Source organism: Lactuca saligna, chromosome 2, assembly GCF_052625555.1.
Source record: "Lactuca saligna cultivar CGN05327 chromosome 2, ASM5262555v1, whole genome shotgun sequence".
Taxonomy (NCBI): Eukaryota; Viridiplantae; Streptophyta; class Magnoliopsida; order Asterales; family Asteraceae; genus Lactuca; species Lactuca saligna.
This window is the reverse complement of record NC_136418.1, coordinates 104,180,112-104,203,399: the sequence shown is the minus strand read 5'-3', so window position 1 is coordinate 104,203,399 and position 23,288 is coordinate 104,180,112. Positions and strand designations below refer to the sequence as shown.

At 38.7% G+C, this 23,288-nt stretch overlaps 2 protein-coding genes across 2 annotated transcripts; both read left to right on the top strand.

Annotated features, from left to right (window-relative positions):
* The first annotated feature begins 26 nt into the window (after positions 1–26).
* Positions 27–698, top strand: LOC145029945 (L10-interacting MYB domain-containing protein-like). The gene is made up of 2 exons (XM_078978389.1): positions 27–341; positions 417–698. Exons 1-2 carry the CDS (start codon positions 27–29, stop codon positions 696–698), a joined length of 597 nt encoding a protein of 198 aa, XP_078834515.1.
* A 19,837-nt stretch (positions 699–20,535) lies between these two features.
* LOC145029944 (uncharacterized) lies at positions 20,536–21,675 on the top strand. Its single transcript, XM_078978388.1, has 4 exons — positions 20,536–20,830; positions 21,049–21,377; positions 21,480–21,510; positions 21,653–21,675. Exons 1-4 carry the CDS (start codon positions 20,536–20,538, stop codon positions 21,673–21,675), a joined length of 678 nt encoding a protein of 225 aa, XP_078834514.1.
* The last annotated feature ends 1,613 nt before the right edge of the window (positions 21,676–23,288 follow it).

Genomic DNA, 23,288 nt, shown 5'->3' with positions numbered 1-23,288 from the left:
AGATTTTTTTTCTTTTTACAATTGACATGGCAGATAAAAGAATTAGGGTTAGTTGGAAGTCGGAATTGGTGGACAAAACTTTTTTGGAAGCATGTATACAAGAATTAACAAGCAATGGCCAGGAGGGTAGCGGACTAAAAGCAAGCTCATGGGCTGTGGTCGCGGAGAAATTGAAAACAGATCATAATTTTATTGTCGACAAAAAACAAATGAAAAACCGATATGACTTAAAAGCAAAGTATGCAGTGTGGTTAAAACTTAAAAACAAAACAGGAAATATTTATAATCCGGTTACAAATTCTTTTAACATGACTAATGAAGAATGGGAAGCGGAAGCGAAGGTACATATATACATATTTTTTAAAGTAGATTATTTTTTTACTACTTTAATAATATTTATTAAATTTGTCAAACAGTTGAACAAGTATGTAGATAAGTTGAGAAATGCACCCCTCCCTTGCCCTGAACTTTGTACCCAACTATTTGATGGGGCGACCTCGACCGGTGTTCACAGTTGGGGGCCATCTTCGACATTACCTCATCCCAATGAAACCTTCAGTACACATGATTTTGAGGATACAGAGATGGATGAGCCAGCACCTCATGCAGATACCCCAAGCTCAACAGTACCTCAACCTACAAGTGAGGAATCATCTGGGCAGACAAAAAAACAAGGGGGGCAAACGAAATGGTCCTAAAGAAACCACACTTGATGATGAGTTGAAAGAAGTTGGAAAAGAGATTATCAAGGTTGCACACGCATTCACCGAAGCAAATAATCTTGACAAGGAGATGGATGCTTGTATAGCGAAGTTGACAAGCTTGGAGTGGATAGAATATGATCCGAAATACACCAATGCTCTTATGTTATTTGCTGAAAGTGCTGGTAATAGAGAACTTTGGTTGCGCCTTAACTTATCAACTTGTGAGTCGTGGGTAACAAATGCGGAAAAAAAGTTTGGATTAGTTGGTTGACTTTAGTATTTACATGTTACGTTTGACTTTAGTATGTTATGGTTCATTGTTTGACTTTAGTATATTATGGTTCATTGTTAGACATTAGTATTCTATGGTTTAGTTATGTTATGGATTGTTTTTCTTAGGTGCGGTTATGTTATATGAATTTATATGTTATGGAATGTTATGTTTTTCGTATTTATATGTTACGGTTTGTTATGTTATGGATTGTTATGTTATTGTTTAAAATGTAATTTGTACGTATTTGACATCTAACAGGACACATGGATAAAGAAGGTGACTTTTTATATTTTCTTATATTCTCATGGTATTGGTTGATGTTGGTCCGACAAAGGCAAAGAATAAGAGCTAGCTGTGACAACCCGATATTTCAACTACATGTAAACGACCTAAAAAGTCAAGTATTGTAACCACGTTAGTTGTAATAAAATTTACTTCGAAAATAAAATATCAAAAAAATCACTAATTAAATTTCCTATTATGTTAGAGGTCATTAAACCGTGATCGTACATAAAAAGAACGCCCCGCGTAACCTCGTACACCCCGCGTACCGAGGCCTCTCAGCCCCTATAAAAGGGTTGCGAGGGTTCCGGGGAAACTTGCTCATTTTCTCTCGTTTTTCTCGCGTTTTGCCTCGTTTTCTGTGCAATAATTATCCCGAAGCCCCGGTTCCCATACTCAAGCCCCGAAGGAAGTTTCACGCTCCCGAGATTCCCGAGAATCCCGAGAGAATCCATTTTTTCAAGCCAAAGTTCTGCTCGGTTTCCAACACACCTTCTTCAATCTATCAAGTGAGTTCATACCCCTATAATTCACACTTTTAAATGTTTTATAAGTACTTTTACATACTTTTAAGGGGGGAATACAAATAAAACACTCGATTATTATCGTGTGTTATATAACCTTTCACTATACGTGTTTTATTCAAAGGAATCATATGTGATTTAAAACTATTATAGGGAAACTTTCATATGCAAATTATACCACGACAACATTTTATCTTTTGAAATGAGAAACGATTTATGTATTTATATAAGTCAGATACTTTGCTTATGCTACATTTCTGTGTGTCGGTTTGGCACTACAAAAACTACACTTTTCATAACAAGTGAACATTTTCACTAAGGGTTTATTATACAAACGAAACACACTTTTAGGAAACTATAATAGGTATAGTTTTACGAGAATACTACGAACTTTTATATACATGGAAATACTGTTTCAAGGAGCTACTTTCATATCCAATAACGAACGAACGTTTTCACACGTAAATCTGTTTTATACTAAGTTTTGTGAGACATTAACTTAACGTACGTTCGAGTACACATTTCAAGTCGTGTATTATATACCAGAATCCCTTGGAGGGGGAGCATGGTGTTTTTGTATAGATCTATAAGGGCTTGACAACCCGCGCCTTGACTGTTAGCTACAGTCCACCATTTGGGATGACAAACATCAGAACATTCCAACGCTTGAAGAATGTTGTGTATAGGCATTTCTAGTCAATAGCATGGTTATAAAACTCACATAGAGTATTAAAAACACAATGATTTATGGGGTTTTTCAGATGTATTGGAAATTTTATACGTACATACTTTTACTAGAAACAAACATTGGTCTTGAAAGAAGGCTACATTTATACTAGTAGAAAATATAGGATTTTCTAGGAACAAACAAACAAGAACAAAAACATTTCATTTTATACAAACATTGTCATTAAATACTTATGAAACTCACCAGCTTAAATGTTGATCTACTCTTTCAAAACTACTTGTATGTCCCAGGGATTCAGTAATTACAGGTAACAAACAGGTCTTGGAGAAGGGACGCTGAGGCGCCAGTTTAATTTCATATTTTGACATCATATTGTAATTGGTTTTGAACATGTACTCCTTTAAACAATGTAAACTTTCAATTATATATATGATGGTTGTATTGCTTTCTTTACTATGTATTCATTTGTTACGTTACCACATGAAGTCATCCGCCCCCGAACGTTTCCGCCGTTCCGGTTTGGGGGTGTGACAGATTGGTATCAGAGCAATGTTTATAGTGAACTAAGTATATCGAACCTCATAAGATATACAAACTATAAATTCTTAGGGACTCAAAGTCTCTGACAAAAGTTTTCGTACCTAAAATCCTTATTTCATGTAAATAGATTATTTTTGGTTATGAAAATCCAAAATACATGCATACGATGACATATTTTCATGATGAAAACTATACAAAAGTATTAAGATAAGTTGGACACTACGATTAGTTCTCGAGATATGTAATCAAATTTGGGATGAATATAGCCTGATCAACTATGTTTATCCGAAATTAGACTAATGTATATCGAGGAATGATTGTAGTGAGCAACAAGTCAAAACTTAACAAAATAGACACAAGTATCTAACGTACAATTTAAATACTATAGGAGTATTTGGTGCATACAATAGATTAATTAGTATTACATGTCTCAAGTTTTATTCGGATCTTATAACCCTATTCTCGTATAGTCAAATGGCTGGATTTCACCCGCATGGGGACCCCTACTACCCAAACCAAGGCAACGGAGGATGGATAGAGGAGGATCCGGAAGAGGATGAAGAACCTATCGAGTTGGATGGAGGGGACGACTCTGGTACAGACTCGGAACCAGAGATAATCAACCCTCCAGCCATTAGGAGGAACTTCCAAGGACCGACTCCCGTTTGGGGAAGTCACCTCGTCCACTGGAGCCAACAACAAGGGATACGCTCTCCCTACGGTATGTATCGAGACTTCTACGACATCAGGGACGGAGGTTCAGCCGACCGAGCACTTCCGGCAATGGTAGGTAAACTGGCCAATCAGTCCTACCAATCGGGGGTTCAAGCAAACCGAATCCGAGAAGTCAACGTGGAAGTACAAGTCCACATGGCCGATATCCGCCGTTTGGATATGTTGCAGAATGACATCCACCTCCGCGCCGAAGCATTCCAAGCACAAACGAATGCAGCCCTCGCAGAGTTGAGGGAACAACAAGTCGCCTTCGATAGGCGTCTTATGAAGTCGAAGCAATCGGATGCGGAGTCGAGCTCCAAGCGCAACACACGTCGCAAGTAGTACTTGCGAAAACCTCAAATTTTGTTATAAGATAGGACTTCGGCTAAAAGTTTTTACTTCCTTTAAATTCTTGTAATCGGAGACCCTTTTAAGGGTCAAATTTTCGTGATCGTTGTATCATCTATCATATTAATATAATTCGCATGCTATTACTACTACGTTGAGTATCGCGTTCAATCTCTAAAATATTATGGAAAAACCATACGCTTGTTCATATATTTGGATTTACGAATAACCTTCACTCTTCTATCTGTGAGACTCATACTATCATCTGTTGTTGAACTATAGCAATTTAGTTCATGAGACACATTCCTTATTCATTTATTCTTATCCATATCGTCATCTTTTAAACGTATAGTTAAGGATGCCGCCACGTAGGAATCCCAGGCGTAACCCTAACAACGAAACATCAACACCACCACCTCCACCTCCTCAATTTGATGTTGTCATGTTCCAGGCAGCAGTCACTGCAGCTGTGGCAGCTGCCATGTCACAGATCAATACCCTTGTTACTACCGGTTCAGGAATTGGCATACATCCCTCCAACCATGGCGATAGTCATGGGCAACCCCGGGAGTGCACCTATAAAGACTTTACGAATGCTAAACCCCGGATGTTTAATGGAATGGGTGCTGTGATGGTTTTAAGGCAGTGGATTGAAAGAACGGAATCAGTATTTGAAATCTGCTCCTGCCCCGAGTACAGCAAAGTCAAGTTTGCAACTTACACATTTACTGATAGGGCTTTAACTTGGTGGAATGGCCACGTTAAGGTACTTACCCTGATAGTGGCAAACTCGATAAGCTGGGAGAGCTTGAAGATCATGTTGATGAGAGAGTACTGTCCACGAGGAGAGATTCAAAAACTCGAGCACGAACTCTGGACTCTGGGAATGATTGGTACCGACATAGCAACTTATACCAACAGATTCTATGAGCTGGCAATCCTTTGGCCAGATATGATTGCTCCCGAGAGCAAGAAAATAGAGCGATACATTTGGGGACTGTCGCCCCAAATTTAGTCAAGCGTGTTAGCTTCAAAAGCTGACACTTTTGAAAGTGCCAAGGAGTTGGCACAATCGCTTATTGATCACGGAAATCATCAAAACTCAACAACTCTGCACCAGAACCACACAAGGGAAACAACAATAACAACAACAAGAAGAAGAGAGAGTGGAATAAAGGGAAGGGTGGGTCTTCCCAAGAATCCTCGAAGAAACAACAACTGGTTGCTGTAAACGCTGCGACGGTGCCTACTACCGTTCCTACAAATCTCTACCCAACAAAGCCTTATGTGGGCAACCTCCCAAAGTGCACCAAGTGCAATTACCACCACCACAGACTGTGTCGGGAAATGCAGTGCTCCAACTGTAACAGAAAGGGGCACACTGTCCGTTTCTACAAGGCCCCCACAAAACCGATCACTCAAGTTCCCGGTGCTGGTGTAGGCCAAGCATGCTACGGTTGTGGCGAGGTGGGCCACTACAAAAGAAACTGCCCAAAGGCAGCAAATACCGGCGGAGTGGGACGAGTATTAGCTATTGGTCACGAGGAAGTCGTAGCTGATCCTACAATAGTTGCTGGTACGTTTCTTCTCGATAATTCATATGCATGCATCCTATTTGATAGCGGAGCAGAGAGAAGCTTTGTGAGCCAAAACTTTATTCACTTACTTAAACGTAAACCTAGCATGTTAGAAGAATCATTCACTATGGCAAATGGGAAAACGGAAAACACTAATTGCATATACATGGGTTGTACATTAACTTTAGACGGTCACTCTTTCCCAATCAACCTTATGCCAGTCCAAATAAAAAGTTTCGACGTTATAGTTGGTATGGATTGGTTAAGTCCTCTTCGCACCGACATCATGTGCTTTGAAAAAGTCGTTCGTCTAAATCTCCCTAACCATGAAACATTAGTGATCTACAGCGACAAATCAAGTACAAACCTTCGCATCATTTCGTGCATCCAAGCTCGAAAGTGTTTGATGAAGGATTATCAGGCATTTGTTGCACACATCGTCGATACGAGTCGGGAGGTAAAGGATATAAACAGCATCCCATAGGTACGGGATTTCCCTGATATCTTCCCAGAAGACCTACCGGGATTACCACCACAACGCCAAGTCGAGTTCAGAATCAACTTAATTCCAAAGGCTACCCCTGTAGCAAAATCGCCTTATCGTCTGGCACCAGCAGAGATGCAAGAACTTTCCAGTCAGCTTAACGAACTTCCCCAAAAAGGATTCATTAGACCAAGTTTCTCACCTTGGGGAGCACCGGTCTTGTTTGTAAAGAAGAAAGACGGATCGTTCCGGATGTGCATCGACTACCGAGAGCTGAACAAACTCAGTGTCAAGAATCGTTACCCTCTACCCCGCGTTGACGACCAATTTGATCAACTTCAAGGAGCGAGCTACTTCTCGAAGATAGACTTACGATCCGGATATCACCAATTACGAGTGCTGGAGGAAGATGTTCCCAAGACAGCCTTCTAAACCCGTTATGGACACTACGAATTTGTAGTGATGCCGTTCGGATTAACCAACGCACCCGCAGTATTCATGGACCTAATGAATAGAGTATGCCGTCCTTACTTAGATCGGTTCGTCATAGTATTCATCGATGATATACTTATCTACTCCCGAAGTAAGGAAGAACATAGTCAACACCTACGGAACGTCTTAGAAACACTACGATCAGAGAAGCTCTATGCGAAGTTCTCTAAATGTGAATTTTGGATTCAAAGAGTCAAATTTTTCGGCCACGTTGTTAGCGAAAAAGGGATACACGTGGACCCCTCCAAAATTAAGGCCATTAAGAACTGGTCGGCACCAAAGATACCTACTGAGATTCGTCAATTTCTAGGTCTAGCTGGCTACTATCGCAGATTCATAAAGAACTTCTCTAGCATCGTGAAACCTCTTACTACATTAACCCAGAAAGGCGTGGTTTTTGACTGGGAAGCAAAACAAGAGAAGGCGTTCCAAACTCTGAAACAAGCCTTATGCACCGCACCAATACTATCCCTCCCCGAAGGGATAGAAGATTTTGTAGTGTATTGTGATGCATCGAATCAAGAGCTTGGTTGTGTTCTTATGCAATGAGGGAAGGTTATTGCTTATGCCTCCCGTCAGCTTAAGACACACGAAGTAAACTATACGGCACACGATCTCGAGTTAGGAGCAGTGGTATTTACTTTAAAGATCTGGAGACACTACCTGTACGGAACAAAGAGTATTATTTACACCGACCACAAGAGCCTTCAACACATTTTTGATTAGAAGGAGCTCAACATGTGACAAAGACGATGGGTCGAGTTACTCAATGATTACGAATGCGAGATTCGTTATCATCCTGGCAAGGCCAATGTAGTAGCTGACGCCCTCAGTCGATGTGACATCCCCAAAATCTCGGCCAGAAAAGACCGATTTTCATTTATGCTTTTAAAATAGATTCAGAGTAAATCCTTTTGATTTGAAAGAGTTGCGGAATTTGTTCCCAAAAACAAAATATGATAAAACAATGTTTACCAAAGCATTTCATAAAAGAAATGTATTTTTCATTATATAATCAAAACTCGGGGTGTCATGTTCCGATATAGACCAACAAGCATAAACGATAACATTACAAGTCATTCAACAAATATTTACATATACAGACTTGTAAACAAAACAACTTGATGGTTCATCCATCTTACGCCCTTGCGCCACTTCCTGTAATACAAATAAAACTGAGTGGGTCAGGCTTGGGAGCCTGGTGAGCATATAGGGTTTTCAACCCACAATAAATAATTAAATTAATTATTATCAACCAACAATAACCAAGTTACCCATTCCCGTTATTCTCACTTTACGTCCCTAAAATAACTAACACAAGGGATCTACTTTAAGAATATTTTCATCGGGGTGACAACACATGCTGCGGGGGTTCCTTAGTAATATAAGTCAAATAAGGCAACCATGAGGGGGATGGAATACAGCGGATGAACACCCAAGTTCATTAACACCTACAGGTTATGAGCCTGTTAGTGTTCCACTGGACTGTCTAGAAAAGTCCGTGGTCGTCATCTAAATTCCGCTAGATGACTGGATCAAAGCAACAACGAGGCCTCTCATCTGTTTATTACACACCAACTATCTACCCATGTTCTACCCAACATATTAGTAGATAAAAACATACATTTTTATACATATTTTCAAAACTTGTATAGCATGCTTGGTCAACACATTTTCCATATAACAGATGGGGCACACACATAACACGTATTTCATATAGAAATAATCAGATCTGTAAGATAGAAGAAAGTGAATATACATTCACACACATAACAACAAAATATACACATAACACCTATCTCGTATAAAATACTTCATAGTTATACGTTATGAGAAAGTAACAACGCATTCACACGTATAAACGACAATAAACTTAATACACTCGAACCATACTTGTATTATTATTGCGTTTATGAAAGGTAGTATACACTCACTTGATCAGAAGATGATCGGACAACACTACGGCTTGCAGAAGTCGTAATCCTCAGCAGATCTGGAAGATCTCTACGAAAATCGAACTTCTCACGGGTAGAGCTTCGGCTCGGAAACTGCACTTCTCGGGATCTTCGGGATCTCGGGACTCGCTTCGGGACTCGGGAATATTATCGGGGCTTCGGGATGGCTTCGGGGGTAAAAACGCAGAGCTTCGGCACAAAAACGAGAGGAAATTAGCAATTAAACCCGGACCCCTCACATCCTATTTATAGGAGGCTGGAACCCCCTCGTACGCGGGGCGTACCTCGGATCAGATTTGTGACTTGCCTTCGGATAATACTGAAATTAAATAATTAAATTTAATTATTAATTATTTAATAAACTTCGAAAATTCATATCTTCTTCATACGAACTCCGTTTTCGACGTTCTTTATATTCACGCGGAGGTGAGACTACGCTCTACAACTTTCGTTTAGACTCCGTCGGCTAATTTTGACTTTATTTTTATTATTAATTTTTAATAGGCCGGGACAGAAAATTTCGTTATAAATTCATAACTTCTTCGTTTGATGTCCGTTCTCGCCTAACTTTTTATCGCTTTGATACTAACAACGAGATCTTCGATTCTCGTTTAGATCACTAAGGCTAAATATCGCTCTAACGTAAATTTCACTTTTTACGTTATTCAGCGGTGCCAGTTCGGTCGCGAAACTTCGACAGGTCATAACTTCCTCGTTATAACTCGGATTTCGGCATTCTTTATATCTTCGGAAACCTTGTTTCAACTATTACAACATTATCTAAATATATCAAGTTTATTTTACACTTAAATTTCGACGCTTATTTTTATTCGTAATTAATCAAACCACATAATTAAGCAATTAAGCACAAGACACATAATATTCAAATAATACAATCTTATTATTTCAAAACGGGTTACAAAGGTTAACCTAGACCATTACATTGCTAAAAAATGGCAACCCTGGAAACACAGGCGTTACAATTCTCTCCACCTTAGAATGATTCCGTCCTCGGAATCACACCTCAACAAATAAATGCGGATAGCGACCCATCATATCACTCTCCGTCTCCTAGGTGAGATTCGGCCCATTCGTGTGTTTCCATCGGACAAGCACTAACTCGACCATCTTGCGTCGCAACTTCTTAGTCTTTCGGTCAACAATTGCCTCTGGTTCTTCAATCAACCTTTTGTTCTCATCGATTCTCAACTCCGAAAGTGGAATCATGTCGGGAACTTCCCCCGTGAACTTTCGTAAATAACACACATGAAAAGTGTTATGAATTCCATTTAGTTCTTCTGGTAGTTCGAGCTTGTAAGCTTGGTTCCCAATCCTCTGAAGAACTTTAAACGGTCTAATAAACCTTGGACTCAACTTTCCCTTTTTACCAAATCTTATAAGTCCTTCCACGGCGAGACTTTAAGCAAAACCGAATCCCCAACTTCAAAAGTCATCGGTCTTCGCTTTTTGTCAGCATAGCTCTTTTGACGATCCTGAGCCGCTAACATTCTTTCCCTAATTATTTTCAATTTTTCAGCAGTTTGATGAACCATCTCCGGTCCCATAAACTGCTTTTCCCCAGCCTCAAGCCAACAAGACGGCGTACGACACTTTTGTCCATACAAAGCTTGGTAAGGTGCCATCTTAATGCTCGAGTGAAAACTATTGTTATAGGAAAATTCTACCAATGGTAATTGTTCATCCCAATTACCTAGGAATTCCAAGGTACATGCTCTCAGCATATCTTCAAGTGTTTGTATCGTTCTTTCACTCTGACCATCAGTCTGCGGATGGTAAGCTGTACTTAAACATAACTTGGTACCCATTTCCTCTTGTAGACATTTCCAAAACCATGAGGTGAAACGACTATCACGATCCGACACAATTGTTAGCGGAACACCATGAAGTCTCACAATTTCCTTCACATAAGAATTCACAAGCTTTTCCATAGACCATTTCTCCCTGGCTGCTATGAAATGCGCACTCTTAGTGAATCGATCAACGACCACCCAAATCATGTCGTGACCATTCTTTGTTTTGGGTAGTTTAGTGACAAAATCCATAGCAATGTCTTCCCACTTACCCATAGGCACAGGTAAAGGCTCTAAACTCCCATACGGTTTCTGATGTTGTGTCTTGACTCTCGCACAAGTCACACACTCAGCCACATACTTCGCAATGTCAAGCTTCATCGTCGGCCACCAGTAGTAGGGTTTCAGGTCCCTATACATTTTAGTGCTACCGGGATGAATCGAGTACATGGTCTTGTGAGCTTCTTCCATCAGAAGATCTCTGATTCCCCCTGACTTAGGTATCCAAATCCGATCTTGGAACACCTTCAGTCCATGACTGTTTACCCCAAACACCAACGTTTTGCCCAAACGTTCCTCCTTTCGGTCATTTTTCTCAGAAGCTTCCTCTTGAGCTTTCCTTATACTTTCCACAATGGTCGAGACAACTTCAATTCTCAACGCTCTTGGCCTTTTCCTTTCAAAATTGACTTTCCGACTGAGAGCATCAGCAACAATATTAGCTTTACCGGGGTGGTAAAGTATCTCGCAGTCGTAGTCTTTAAGTAATTCCAGCCAGTGTCGTTGTCTCATATTTAATTCCTTCTGATTAAAGAGATATTGGAGACTCTTATGATCAGTGAAAAGTTTTCACTTCGTGCCATAGAGGTAATGCCTCCATATTTTCAGAGCGAAAACTACCACTGCCAACTCCAAATCATGAGTCGGGTAGTTCTTTTCATGCTCTTTCAATTGTTGAGACGCATATGCTATCACTTTTTCTCTTTGGGTCAAAACGCAACCCAATCCAACCCCAAACGCATCTCTATAAACAGCGAAGTCTTCAACTCCATCGGGTAGAGAAAGTATCGGTGCCTCGCATAGCTTCTTCTTTAGCTTCTCGAATGCTTCTTTATGCTTCTCACTCCAAGCATAAGCAGCTCCTTTGTGGGTCAAAGCTGTCAATGGAGTAGCGATCGAAGAAAAGCCTTGGATAAACCTTCGGTAATATCCGGCTAATCCTAAAAAGCTTCGGATCTCTGTGGGACTTTTCGGTTGTTCCCACTTCATCACAGCTTCGATCTTCGCTGGATCAACCATTATCCCTTCTTGGTTGACCACGTGACCCAAGAATTGGACTTCACGAATCCAAAAATCTCATTTGGAGAACTTAGCATACAACATCTCCTTCTTCAAGACTTCTAACACTTCTCGCAAGTGTCTGCCATGCTCCTCCTGGCTTTTTGAGTAAATCAGAATGTTGTCGATGAACACTATCACGGATTTATCAAGGAACGGATTACAAACCCTATTCATTAAATCCATGAATGTTGTCGGAGCATTGGTTAGTCCAAACGACATAACCAAGAACTCGTAGTGTCCATATCTAGTTCTGAATGCAGTCTTCTCTATATCCTGCTCTCTTACTTTCAGCTGATGATATCCTGACCTAAGATCGATCTTCGAGAAATAGCTCGAACCTTGCAATTGATCAAATAGGTCATCAATCCTCGGCAACGGATATCTATTCTTTATTGTTGCCTTGTTCAGCTCTCTGTAATCAATGCACATTCTCATACTTCCATCTTTCTTCTTCACGAATAACACCGGAGCTCCCCAGGGTGATGAACTAGGTCTAATGAAACCTTTGTCCAATAACTCCTGAAGTTGCATCATCAGCTCCTTCATCTCCGTCGGTGCTAATCGATAAGGTGCTTTTTCTATTGGCGTTGTTCCGGGCAACAAGTTAATACGAAATTCTACTTGTCGATCGGGCAGTAATCCAGGAAGATCTTCGGGAAATACTTCCGGATAATCACACACCACAGGAATACTCTGCATCACCTTCTTTTCCTTCTTAGCATCAATCACGAATGCTAAATATGATGTACATCCCTTGGTCAAACACTTTCTGGCTTTCATTAGGGAAATGATTCCAGCGTTCACTCGGCGTTTGTCCCCATACACCATAAACAAATCTTTTCCAGGCGGATTTACTTTAACAATCTTCTTCTTGCATAAAATTTCGGCATCATTGGCGCTGAGCCAATCCATTCCCAACACGATGTCGAAACCGTTAAGTTCGATAGGCAATAATTCCTCGCGGAACTTATTCCCATTCAAGTCAATTAAGATGTTTTTCATACGATGGCTAACAGGTACAAACTTGCCACTAGCGACTTCGACTAATAAAGCATCATCTAGTCTATCAACAGGCAAAGCTAGTTTTCTACCAAATTCATGCGATATAAAGGAGTAGTTGGCTCCAGAATCAAATAAATTTGGGCAGGCAAATTGTTAACGAGAAAGGTACCTGAAGTGACATCAGCTTCATCCTTAGCAGTTTCCAGTGTCATCTGGAATGCTCTCGCCTTCGGCTTTGGTGGAATGTTGGGCTTAGCTGCCTCCTTCTTCTTCGGACAGTCTTTCAAAATGTGCCCCTCTTCATTACAACCAAAACACATCCTTTTGTTGTTCGGACATTTATTGGCAAAATGTCCAACCTTTCCACACTTGTAGCAGGTCACATCCTCGCTACATTTCCCAAAGTGTTTTTTCTTACACTTTTCACACCACTTCACTTCTCCTCCTTTTCCCCCACTAAACCTTTTCAAATCAGATTTCGAAAATTTACTTTTCTTACCAGAACCAGATGTTCCCTCAAACTTCCTCTTCTCACCAACCTCAACCTTGTTGGTGGTTCTCCTCTTTATCATGTTCTCAACAGACTTGGCAGCCCAGATAGCTGCCTCTAAAGTATGTGCCTGACGTACTGGCACCTCGTACTCCCATGGAAGTCCCTTCGCATACCGATCCACCTTATTCAGCTCGTCTAGAACGATACGCAAGGCAAACTCCATCTTATCGGTGAATTTATTGGTGTATTCATCAACTGACATGCTGCCCTTAGTTAATGTCAGGAACTTGTTCTCCAACTCCAACAGATTTTGAGCCGAGCAGAACTTGCGCTTAAACTGCACCAAGAACTCTGCCCATGACAATTGCAGTGGCTCATTAGGGCTCAAAGTCTTCCCTAGAGTGTTCCACCAACGAACGGCTCCACCTCGGAAATTGACGCACGGCATAGATAGTTTGCAACTTACCTCTGCAGCCACACATCATGAAGGCTAGCTCCATTTCGGAGATCCAATCCATAACCCCAATCGGATCCTCCTTTCCATTGAAGGTCGATGGTTAGCAAGTCAAAAAGTCCTTGTACTTTCATCCCATTCCATCATTCCTTCCATCACGGTTATCTTGCCTAACTATCGGTGGGTTGGCTGGACCAACAGACCCACTAAAGCTTCCACCTTCCGAGTGCCCTTCATTCAGTTCAGGCTCTTCCACACGAATCGACAGTTCTTCACGATTTTGTTGAAGCAACCGTCTAGTTTCATCCATCTGGCGATCCAACATTGTTTGAATCATCATTTGCACCCCAGCCATTGTAATTGGCTCAAGGTCTTTGTTCAATCACTGGTGGTAGATTCCTGTTTTCATCAGCATTTTCCAACTCTACTTCTTGTTCTCACCATTTTGATCTACACACCGAATAAGGTGAAATTAGTATGCCGTCCTTACTTAGATCAGTTCTTCATAGTATTCATCGATGATATACTTATCTACTCCCGAAGTAAGGAAGAACATAGTCAACACCTACGAAGTGTCTTAGAAACACTACGATCAGAGAAGCTCTATGCGAAGTTCTCTAAATGTGAATTTTGGATTCGAAGAGTCGAATTTTTCGGCCACGTTGTTAGCGAAAAAGGGATACACGTGGACCCCTCCAAAATTAAGGCCATTAAGAACTGGTCGGCACCAAAGACACCTACTGAGATTCGTCAATTTCTAGGTCTAGCTGGCTACTATCGCAGATTCATAAAGAACTTCTCTAGCATCGTGAAACCTCTTACTACATTAACCCAGAAAGGCGTGGTTTTTGCATGGAAGCAAAACAAGAGAAGGCGTTCCAAACTCTGAAACAAGCCTTATGCACCGCACCAATACTATCCTTCCCCGAAGGGATAGAAGATTTTGTAGTGTATTGCGATGCATCGAATCAAGAGCTTGGTTGTGTTCTTATGCAATGAGGGAAGGTTATTGCTTATGCCTCCCGTCAGCTTAAGACACACGAAGTAAACTATACGGCACACGATCTCGAGTTAGGAGCAGTGGTATTTGCTTTAAAGATCTGGAGACACTACCTGTACGGAACAAAGAGTATTATTTACACCGAACACAAGAGCCTTCAACACATTTTTGATTAGAAGGAGCTCAACATGTGACAAAGACGATGGGTCGAGTTACTCAATGATTACAAATGCGAGATTCGTTATCATCCTGGCAAGGCCAATGTAGTAGCTGACGCCCTCAGTCGATGTGACATCCCCAAAATCTCGGCCAGAAAAGACCGATTTTCATTTATGCTTTTAAAATAGATTCAGAGTAAATCCTTTTGATTTGAAAGAGTTGCGGAATTTGTTCCCAAAAACAAAACATGATAAAACAATGTTTACCAAAGCATTTCATAAAAGAAATGTATTTTTCATTATATAATCAAAACTCAGGGTGTCATGTTCCGATATAGACCAACAAGCATAAACGATAACATTACAAGTCATTCAACAAATATTTACATATACAGACTTGTAAACAAAACAACTTGATGGTTCATCCATCTTACGCCCTTGCGCCACTTCCTGTAATACAAATAAAACTGAGTGGGTCAGGCTTGGGAGCCTGGTGAGCATATAGGGTTTTCAACCCACAATAAATAATTAAATTAATTATTATCAACCAACAATAACCAAGTTACCCATTCCCGTTTTTCTCACTTTACGTCCCTAAAATAACTAACACAAGGGACCTACTTTAAGAATATTTTCATCGGGGTGACAACACATGTTGCGGGGGTTCCTCAGCAATATAAGTCAAATAAGGCAACCATGAGGGGGATGGAATACAGCGGATGAACACCCAAGTTCATTAACACCTACAGGTTATGAGCATGCTAGCGTTCCACTGGACTGTCTAGAAAAGTCCATGGTCGTCATCTAAATTCCGCTAGATGACTGGATCAAAGCAACAACGAGGCCTCTCATCTGTTTATTACACACCAACTATCTACCCATGTTCTACCCAACATATTAGTAGATAAAAACATACATTTTTATACATATTTTCAAAACTTGTATAGCATGCTTGATCAACACATTTTCCATATAACAGATGGGGCACACACACATAACACGTATTTCATATAGAAATAATCAGATCTGTAAGATAGAAGAAAGTGAATATACATTCACACACATAACAACAAAATATACACATAACACGTATCTCGTATAAAATACTTCATAGTTATACGTTAGGAGAAAGTAACAACGCATTCACATGTATAAACGACAATAAACTTAATACACTTGAACCATACTTGTATTATTATTGCGTTTATGAAAGATAGTATACACTCACTTGATCAGAAGACGATCGGACAGCACTACGGCTTGCAGAAGTCGTAATCCTCAGCAGATCTGGAAGATCTCTACGAAAATCGAACTTCTCGCGGGCAGAGCTTCGGCTCGGAAACCGTACTTCTCGGGATCTTCGGGATCTCGGGACTCGCTTCGGGACTCGGGAATATTACCGGGGCTTCGGGGGTAAAAACGAATAGTTTCGGCACAAAAACGAGAGGAAATTAGCAATTAAACCCGGACCCCTCGCATCCTATTTATAGGAGGCTGGAACCCCCTCGTACGCGGGGCGTACAGGCTCCGAAATGCGTCACTGCATGCGTCATCCGAAGTGTCGACACTCTGGCTGTACGCGGGGCGTACCTCGGATCAGATTTGTGACTTGCCTTCGGATAATACCGAAATTAAATAATTAAATTTAATTATTAATTATTTAATAAACTTCGAAAATTCATATCTTCTTCATACGAACTCCGTTTTCGACGTTCTTTATATTCACGTGGAGGTGAGACTACGCTCTACAACTTTCGTTTAGACTCCGTCGGCTAATTTTGACTTTATTTTTATTATTTATTTTTAATAGGCCGGGATAGAAAATTTCGTTATAAATTCATAACTTCTTCGTTTGACGTCCGTTCTCGCCTAACTTTTTATCGCTTTGATACTAACAACGAGATCTTCGATTCTCGTTTAGATCACTAAGGCTAAATATCTCTCTAACGTAAATTTCACTTTTTACGTTATTCAGCGGTGCCGTTTCGGTCGCGAAACTTCGATAGGTCATAACTTCCTCGTTATAACTCGGATTTCGGCATTCTTTATATCTTCGGAAATCTTGTTTCAACTACTACAACATTATCTAAAGATATCAAGTTTATTTTACACTTAAATTTCGACGCTTATTTTTATTCTTAATTAATCAAACCACATAATTAAGAAATTAAGCACAAAACACATAATACTCAAATAATACAATCTTATTATTTCAAAACGGGTTACAAAGGTTAACCTAGACCATTACATTGCTAAAAATGGCAAGCCTGGAAACACAGTCGTTATAGTCGAAAAGAATACACTGATCGGAGAGTCAAATCTCTGAATATGACCATCCATTCCCACTTATCCACACAAATTAAAGAGGCTCAACTGGAAGCTTTACAATCCGAGCATGTGACGGGTAAATCCCTGAGAGGAATGGAAAAGAATCTAGAAATCAAGGGTGGCGGAGCCTATTATCTCATGGACCGTATCTGGACACCAAGACATGGTGGTTTCAGGGATGTGGTCATGACTGAAGCGCACAACACGAGGTAGTCCGTTCACCCAGGTTCAGATAAAATGTATTTGGATCTTAAGAAACTGTACTGGTGGCCTAACATGAAAGCAGAGATTGCTACCTTTGTAAGTAAATGTCTTACTTGCGCTAAGGTTAAGGTCGAGTACCAGAAACCTTCAGGATTACTACAACAACCAGAGATACCGGAATGGAAATGGGAACGTATCACTATGGATTTCATAACCAAGTTGCCCAAGACAACGGGTGGACTTGATACCATATGGGTCATCGTCGACAGATTAACCAAATCCGCGCATTTTCTACCAATCAAGGAGACTGACAAGATAGAAAGACTTACAAGAACTTACATAAGGGAAATAGTACGATTGCATGGGGTTCCGATGTCCATTATCTCCGATAGAGATAGTAGATTTACATCAAGGTTCTGGCAGTCACTACAAAGTTCCCTAGGGACTAGATTAGACATGAGTACAGCCTACCATCCACAAACAGACGGGCAACGTGAGAGAACGATACAAACTTTGGAAGATATGCTGAGAGCCCATGTGATTGACTTTGGAAAGGCATGGGATATCCATTTACCTCTTGTCGAATTTTCATACAACAATAGTTATCATACGAGCATAAAGGCTGCTCCATTTGAAGTCCTTTATGGCCGCAAGTGCAGATCCCCTCTGTGCTGGACCGAAGTTGGCGACACACAACTAACTAAAGGACGAGATACTGAAAACACTCTCACCGGTCCGGAAATCATACGAGAAATGACAGAGAAGATCGTTCAGATTTGTGAACGGTTGAAAGCATCTAGAGACCAACATAAAAGCTACGCTGACCAACAGAGAAAACCTTTGGAATTCCAAGTAGGAGACCATGTTCTATTGAAAGTCTCTCCATGGAAAGGATTAATACGCTTTGGAAAGCGTGGAAAGCTAAATCCAAGGTACATAGGGCCTTTCGAGATTCTCACCAGAATCGGCCCTGTAGCTTACAAACTTAATCTACCACGTGAACTTAGTAACATACACCCAACCTTCCACGTATCGAATTTGAAAAAGTGTCTGCCCGATGAGACTCTTGTTATCCCACTCGACGAGATTGAGATCAACGAGAGCCTCAACTTCGTGGAAGAACCAGTAGAAATCATGGACCGAGAGGTCAAACAAATGAAACAAAGTCGCATACCCATCGTGAAAGTCCGCTGGAACGCTAAGCGAGGACCTGAATTTACATGGGAACGCGAAGATTAGATGAAACAAAAGTACCCACATCTTTTCTATGATTCACTTGTATCTTTCTTGCTTTAAATTTCAGGACGAAATTCCCTCTAACGGGGGGATGATGTGACAACCCGATATTTCAACTACATGTAAACGACCTAAAAAGTCAAGTATTATAACCACGTTAGTTGTAATAAAATTTACTTCAAAAATAAAATATCAAAAAAATCACTAATTACATTACCTATTATGTTAGAGGTCATTAAACCGTGATCGTACGTAAAAAGAACGCCCCGCGTACCGAGGCCTCTCAGCCCCTATAAAAGGGTTGCGAGGGTTCCGGGGAAACTTGCTCATTTTCTCTCGTTTTTCTTGCGTTTTGCCTTGTTTTCCGTGCAATAATTATCCCGAAGCCCCGGTTCCCATACTCAAGCCCCGAAGGAAGTTTCACGCTCCCGAGATTCCCGAGAATCCCGAGAGAATCCACTTTTTCAAGCCAAAGTTCTGCTCGGTTTCCAACACACCTTCTTCAATCTATCAAGTGAGTTCATATCCCTATAATTCACACTTTTAAATGTTTTATGAGTACTTTTACATACTTTTAAGGGGGGAATACAAGTAAAACACTCGATTATTATCGTGTGTTATATAAACTTTCGCTATACGTGTTTTATTCAAAGGAATCATATGTGATTTAAAACTATTATAGGGAAACTTTCATATGCAAATTATACCACGACAACATTTTATCTTTTGAAATGAGAAACGATTTATGTATTTATATAAATCAGATACTTTGCTTATGCTACATTTCTGTGTGTCGGTTTGGCACTACAAAAACTACACTTTTCATAACAAGTGAACATTTTCACTAAGGGTTTATTATACAAACGAAACACAATTTTAGGAAACTATAATAGGTATAGTTTTACGAGAATACTACGAACTTTTATATACATGGAAATACTATTTCAAGGAGCTACTTTCATATACAATAACGAACGAACGTTTTCACACGTAAATCTGTTTTATACTAAGTTTTATGAGACATTAACTTAACGTACGTTCGAGTACACATTTCAAGTCGTGTATTATATACCAGAATCCCTTGGAGGGGGAGCATGGTGTTTTTGTATAGATCTATACGGGCTTGACAACCCGCGCCTTGACTGTTAGCTACAGTCCACCATTTGGGATGACAAACGTCAGAACATTCCAACGCTTGAAGAACGTTGTGTATAGGCATTTCTAGTCAATAGCATGGTTATAAAACTCACATAGAGTATTAAAAACACAATCATTTATGGGGTTTTTTAGATGTATTGGAAATTTTATACGTACACACTTTTACTAGAAACAAACATTGGTCTTGAAAGAAGGCTACATTTATACTAGTAGAAAATATAGGATTTTCTAGGAACAAACAAACAAGAACAAAAACATTTCATTTTATACAAACATTATCATTAAATACTTATGAAACTCACCAGCTTAAATGTTGATCTACTCTTTGAAAACTACTTGTATGTCCCAGGGATTCAGTAATTACAGGTAACAAACAGGTCTTGGAGAAGGGACGCTGAGGCGCCAGTTTAATTTCATATTTTGACATCATATTGTAATTGGTTTTGAACATGTACTCTTTTAAACAATGTAAAATTTCAATTATATATATGATGGTTGTATTGCTTTCTTTACTATGTATTCATTTGTTACGTTACCACATGAAGTCATCCGCCCCCGAACGTTTCCGCCGTTCCGGTTTGGGGGTGTGACACTAGCGAACAAGTAGCAAAGGGATTTGTGTATACGCAAGATTTGATACACGGATGTGCTATACAATGTTACGATATGATACGTCTTTCACAAGATGCATTTTTACTATTATGCAATCACTTTACACAAAGAAATTGGTTCCAATCTAGTAGGACGATAAGCGTTGAAGAGAAGATGGCTATGTTTTTACATGTTATAGGACATAATGAACGTTTTCGAGCCGTTAAAGAAAGATTTCATCACTCCGCACAAACGATTCATCAATGTTTTCATGAGGTCTTACGTGCAATGATGTGTTTTGCACGAGAAATTATAGTACCAACCTCATCTAATTCAACAAGAAATACCTCAGAACGACATAGACGGCTAATGCAGATATTTCCCGGAGCAATAGGTGCACTAGATGGAACACTTGTACATGCAGTTGTGCCTGTTGATCAACAAACTCGTTATAGGGGAAGAGGAAAAGGTGAATGTTATCAAAATGTAATTGGAATTTATAATTTTGATATGATATTCACCTTTGTATGGGCTGGATGGGAGGGCATAGCACATGATTCTAAAGTTTTGAAAGAAGTTGCATTTAACCCAACTTCTGGATTTCCATTCCCTCCACCAGGTTTGTAACTTTACTATACGTTTTATTACCTATATTATTTATATGATAAATTTGTCATACATCTACAGATAAATATTACCTTTGTGATGCCGCATACACCAACACCCGTGGATTTATGGCTCTCTACCGCAATACTAGGTATTGGTTAGCCGATTTTCGAAGAAACAGAGCTTTGACTAAGGAAGAAATGTTCAATCATGCTCATGCACAACTTAGAAATTACATTGAACGTGCTTATGGTGTATTGAAGGCGAGATTTCCAATTTTAAAACAAATGGCTCCTTATCCTTTTCCAGTGCAAAGATACATAGTCATTTCTTGTGTTGCGGTCCATAATTTTATAAGGAAATATGATATTGAAGATGAATTATTTACGAACTTTGAACAAAACACTATGGTTAGTCATAATGTGGGTGGTGGAGGAAATGAGGGTCAAAACATAAAAGACATATAATGAGGTTCAGAAGCCGTTAACTATATGACTAATTTGCGTAACCAGATTGCTAATCAGTTACTTTCAAATGGTTCACGTTAAATGGTGTACTTTTTTTTATTATGTATGACAATTTGTATTTGGATTTTGTATTACACTTTGTATTTGGATTTTAATTGATGTATGTTTAATTTGGATTTTATATGATAATTTGTGGTTTTATAATTTTTTTTATGTAGCACAAGAGACGACACAAGGGTAATATGATCATTTTTTCATTCAACACAATCATTCAGATAAATAATCAAACAACATAAACTCAGTCAGATATGGACTCAGTCAGCATTTATAACCCAGTCAGCTTCTAACCCAGTCAACAACTATCAAACGACCCCTAATTTATTAAATAGTCTGAAATTAATTTTTTTACACAAAAAAATAAAAAATAAAATAGCAGTTAGCATTTTGATATGAACTAATTTTGTAAAGTGATAGAATATTATTATTTTTCTGTAAAAAAACATTATTATTATTATTATTATTATTATTAAAAACAAAAATAAATATATTATTTTTTAAATTCGTTATTATTAATATTACAAAATAAATACATGTATAAATACATTTTAAATATATATTTATAAATATAAAAACATATCTATATATAAAAAATACATATAAATATACTAAATACATATGAAAAACGAATTTATATATTTTTAGATATCTTAAAAAACAATTTAAATTTTTTTAGACATATTTATACGTATTATTAAATACATATATAAAAACGTTGAATAAAGAAAAACTATAAACATGTCTTTAAGGTGTATATATATATATATATATATATATATATATATATATATATATATATATATATATATATATATATATATATATATATATATATATATATATATATATATATATATATATCAAGGTTGTAAAAAACGTTCGACGTTAGCTAGACGGTGGACTGGGGTTAAGAGATTAATCGGTTAGGTGGGGATTAATCGAGGACCATTAATTATTAAGAAAAAATTTTAAAATTAATAAATCTAACTTCAATCATAAAAATATAAGTAAATTGTCAAATTTTATCAACTTTCGTACATATAAATATAATAAGAAGATTGAAATTTTATATGTATATATATAAATATAATCAAATAAGAATGATTCAAACTTTATGACTTTTGTTGACAAAAGTATAAATATAAATAAACACTAAAGTCATTTTAAGTGGTTAGATTAAAATTTGCAATTACTAAATTAAACTGTATGTAATCGTGAACAAGGTTTATTTCAACCTCTATATATGTGTGTTTTGGTTGTGCGCAAAAGAGATACATAATGTGTGTTTTGTATATATCTTAAAAGAATTTTATATCTTAAAAGAATTTTAAGACAAAACTGCAAATTTAGTCATTGTGGTTTGCAAAATTTTTTTGGATAGAGTTTAAAAAGTTTTCGATTTGCATAGGAGGTTCAAAATCAAAACTTTTCCGTGAATTTGGTCCAAATAAATATGAAAAGACTATTTTGCCCTTATTGTTTCTTTTTTACATTTTCTTTGTTTATTTTGACTATTTTAATAAAAGAGAAAAAAAAACGGGCATGACCATTTGACCACACAATACCCACCCCACATATTTCTTTCTCTCTCTCTCTCTCTCTCTCTCTCTCTCTCTCTCTCTCATCAAAAAAGACTTCCATGATCAATTCGTTTCCATAACTATCACCTTCCTTTCCCATCAAGATGCCCTACAATAGTCGTCGACCCTTCTCGCCGGTAAGTTTCGTATCTCACACTGCCTCCATTCCCCCTTCTTCTTCTCGAGCCAATGGGTTTAAATTTTAGAGCTTGAAGCC

Bases quoted from the DNA above. Each gene is read 5' to 3' on its own strand.
- LOC145029945 (XM_078978389.1), top strand. From the start codon at position 27: ATGGCAGATAAAAGAATTAGGGTTAGTTGGAAGTCGGAATTGGTGGAC. The intron at 342-416 runs GTACATATATAC...TTTGTCAAACAG, and splicing joins AATGGGAAGCGGAAGCGAAG to TTGAACAAGTATGTAGATAA.
- LOC145029944 (XM_078978388.1), top strand. From the start codon at position 20,536: ATGGCTATGTTTTTACATGTTATAGGACATAATGAACGTTTTCGAGCC. The intron at 20,831-21,048 runs GTGAATGTTATC...ATACATCTACAG, and splicing joins TTATAGGGGAAGAGGAAAAG to ATAAATATTACCTTTGTGAT. The intron at 21,378-21,479 runs GTTAGTCATAAT...TTGCGTAACCAG, and splicing joins ACTTTGAACAAAACACTATG to ATTGCTAATCAGTTACTTTC.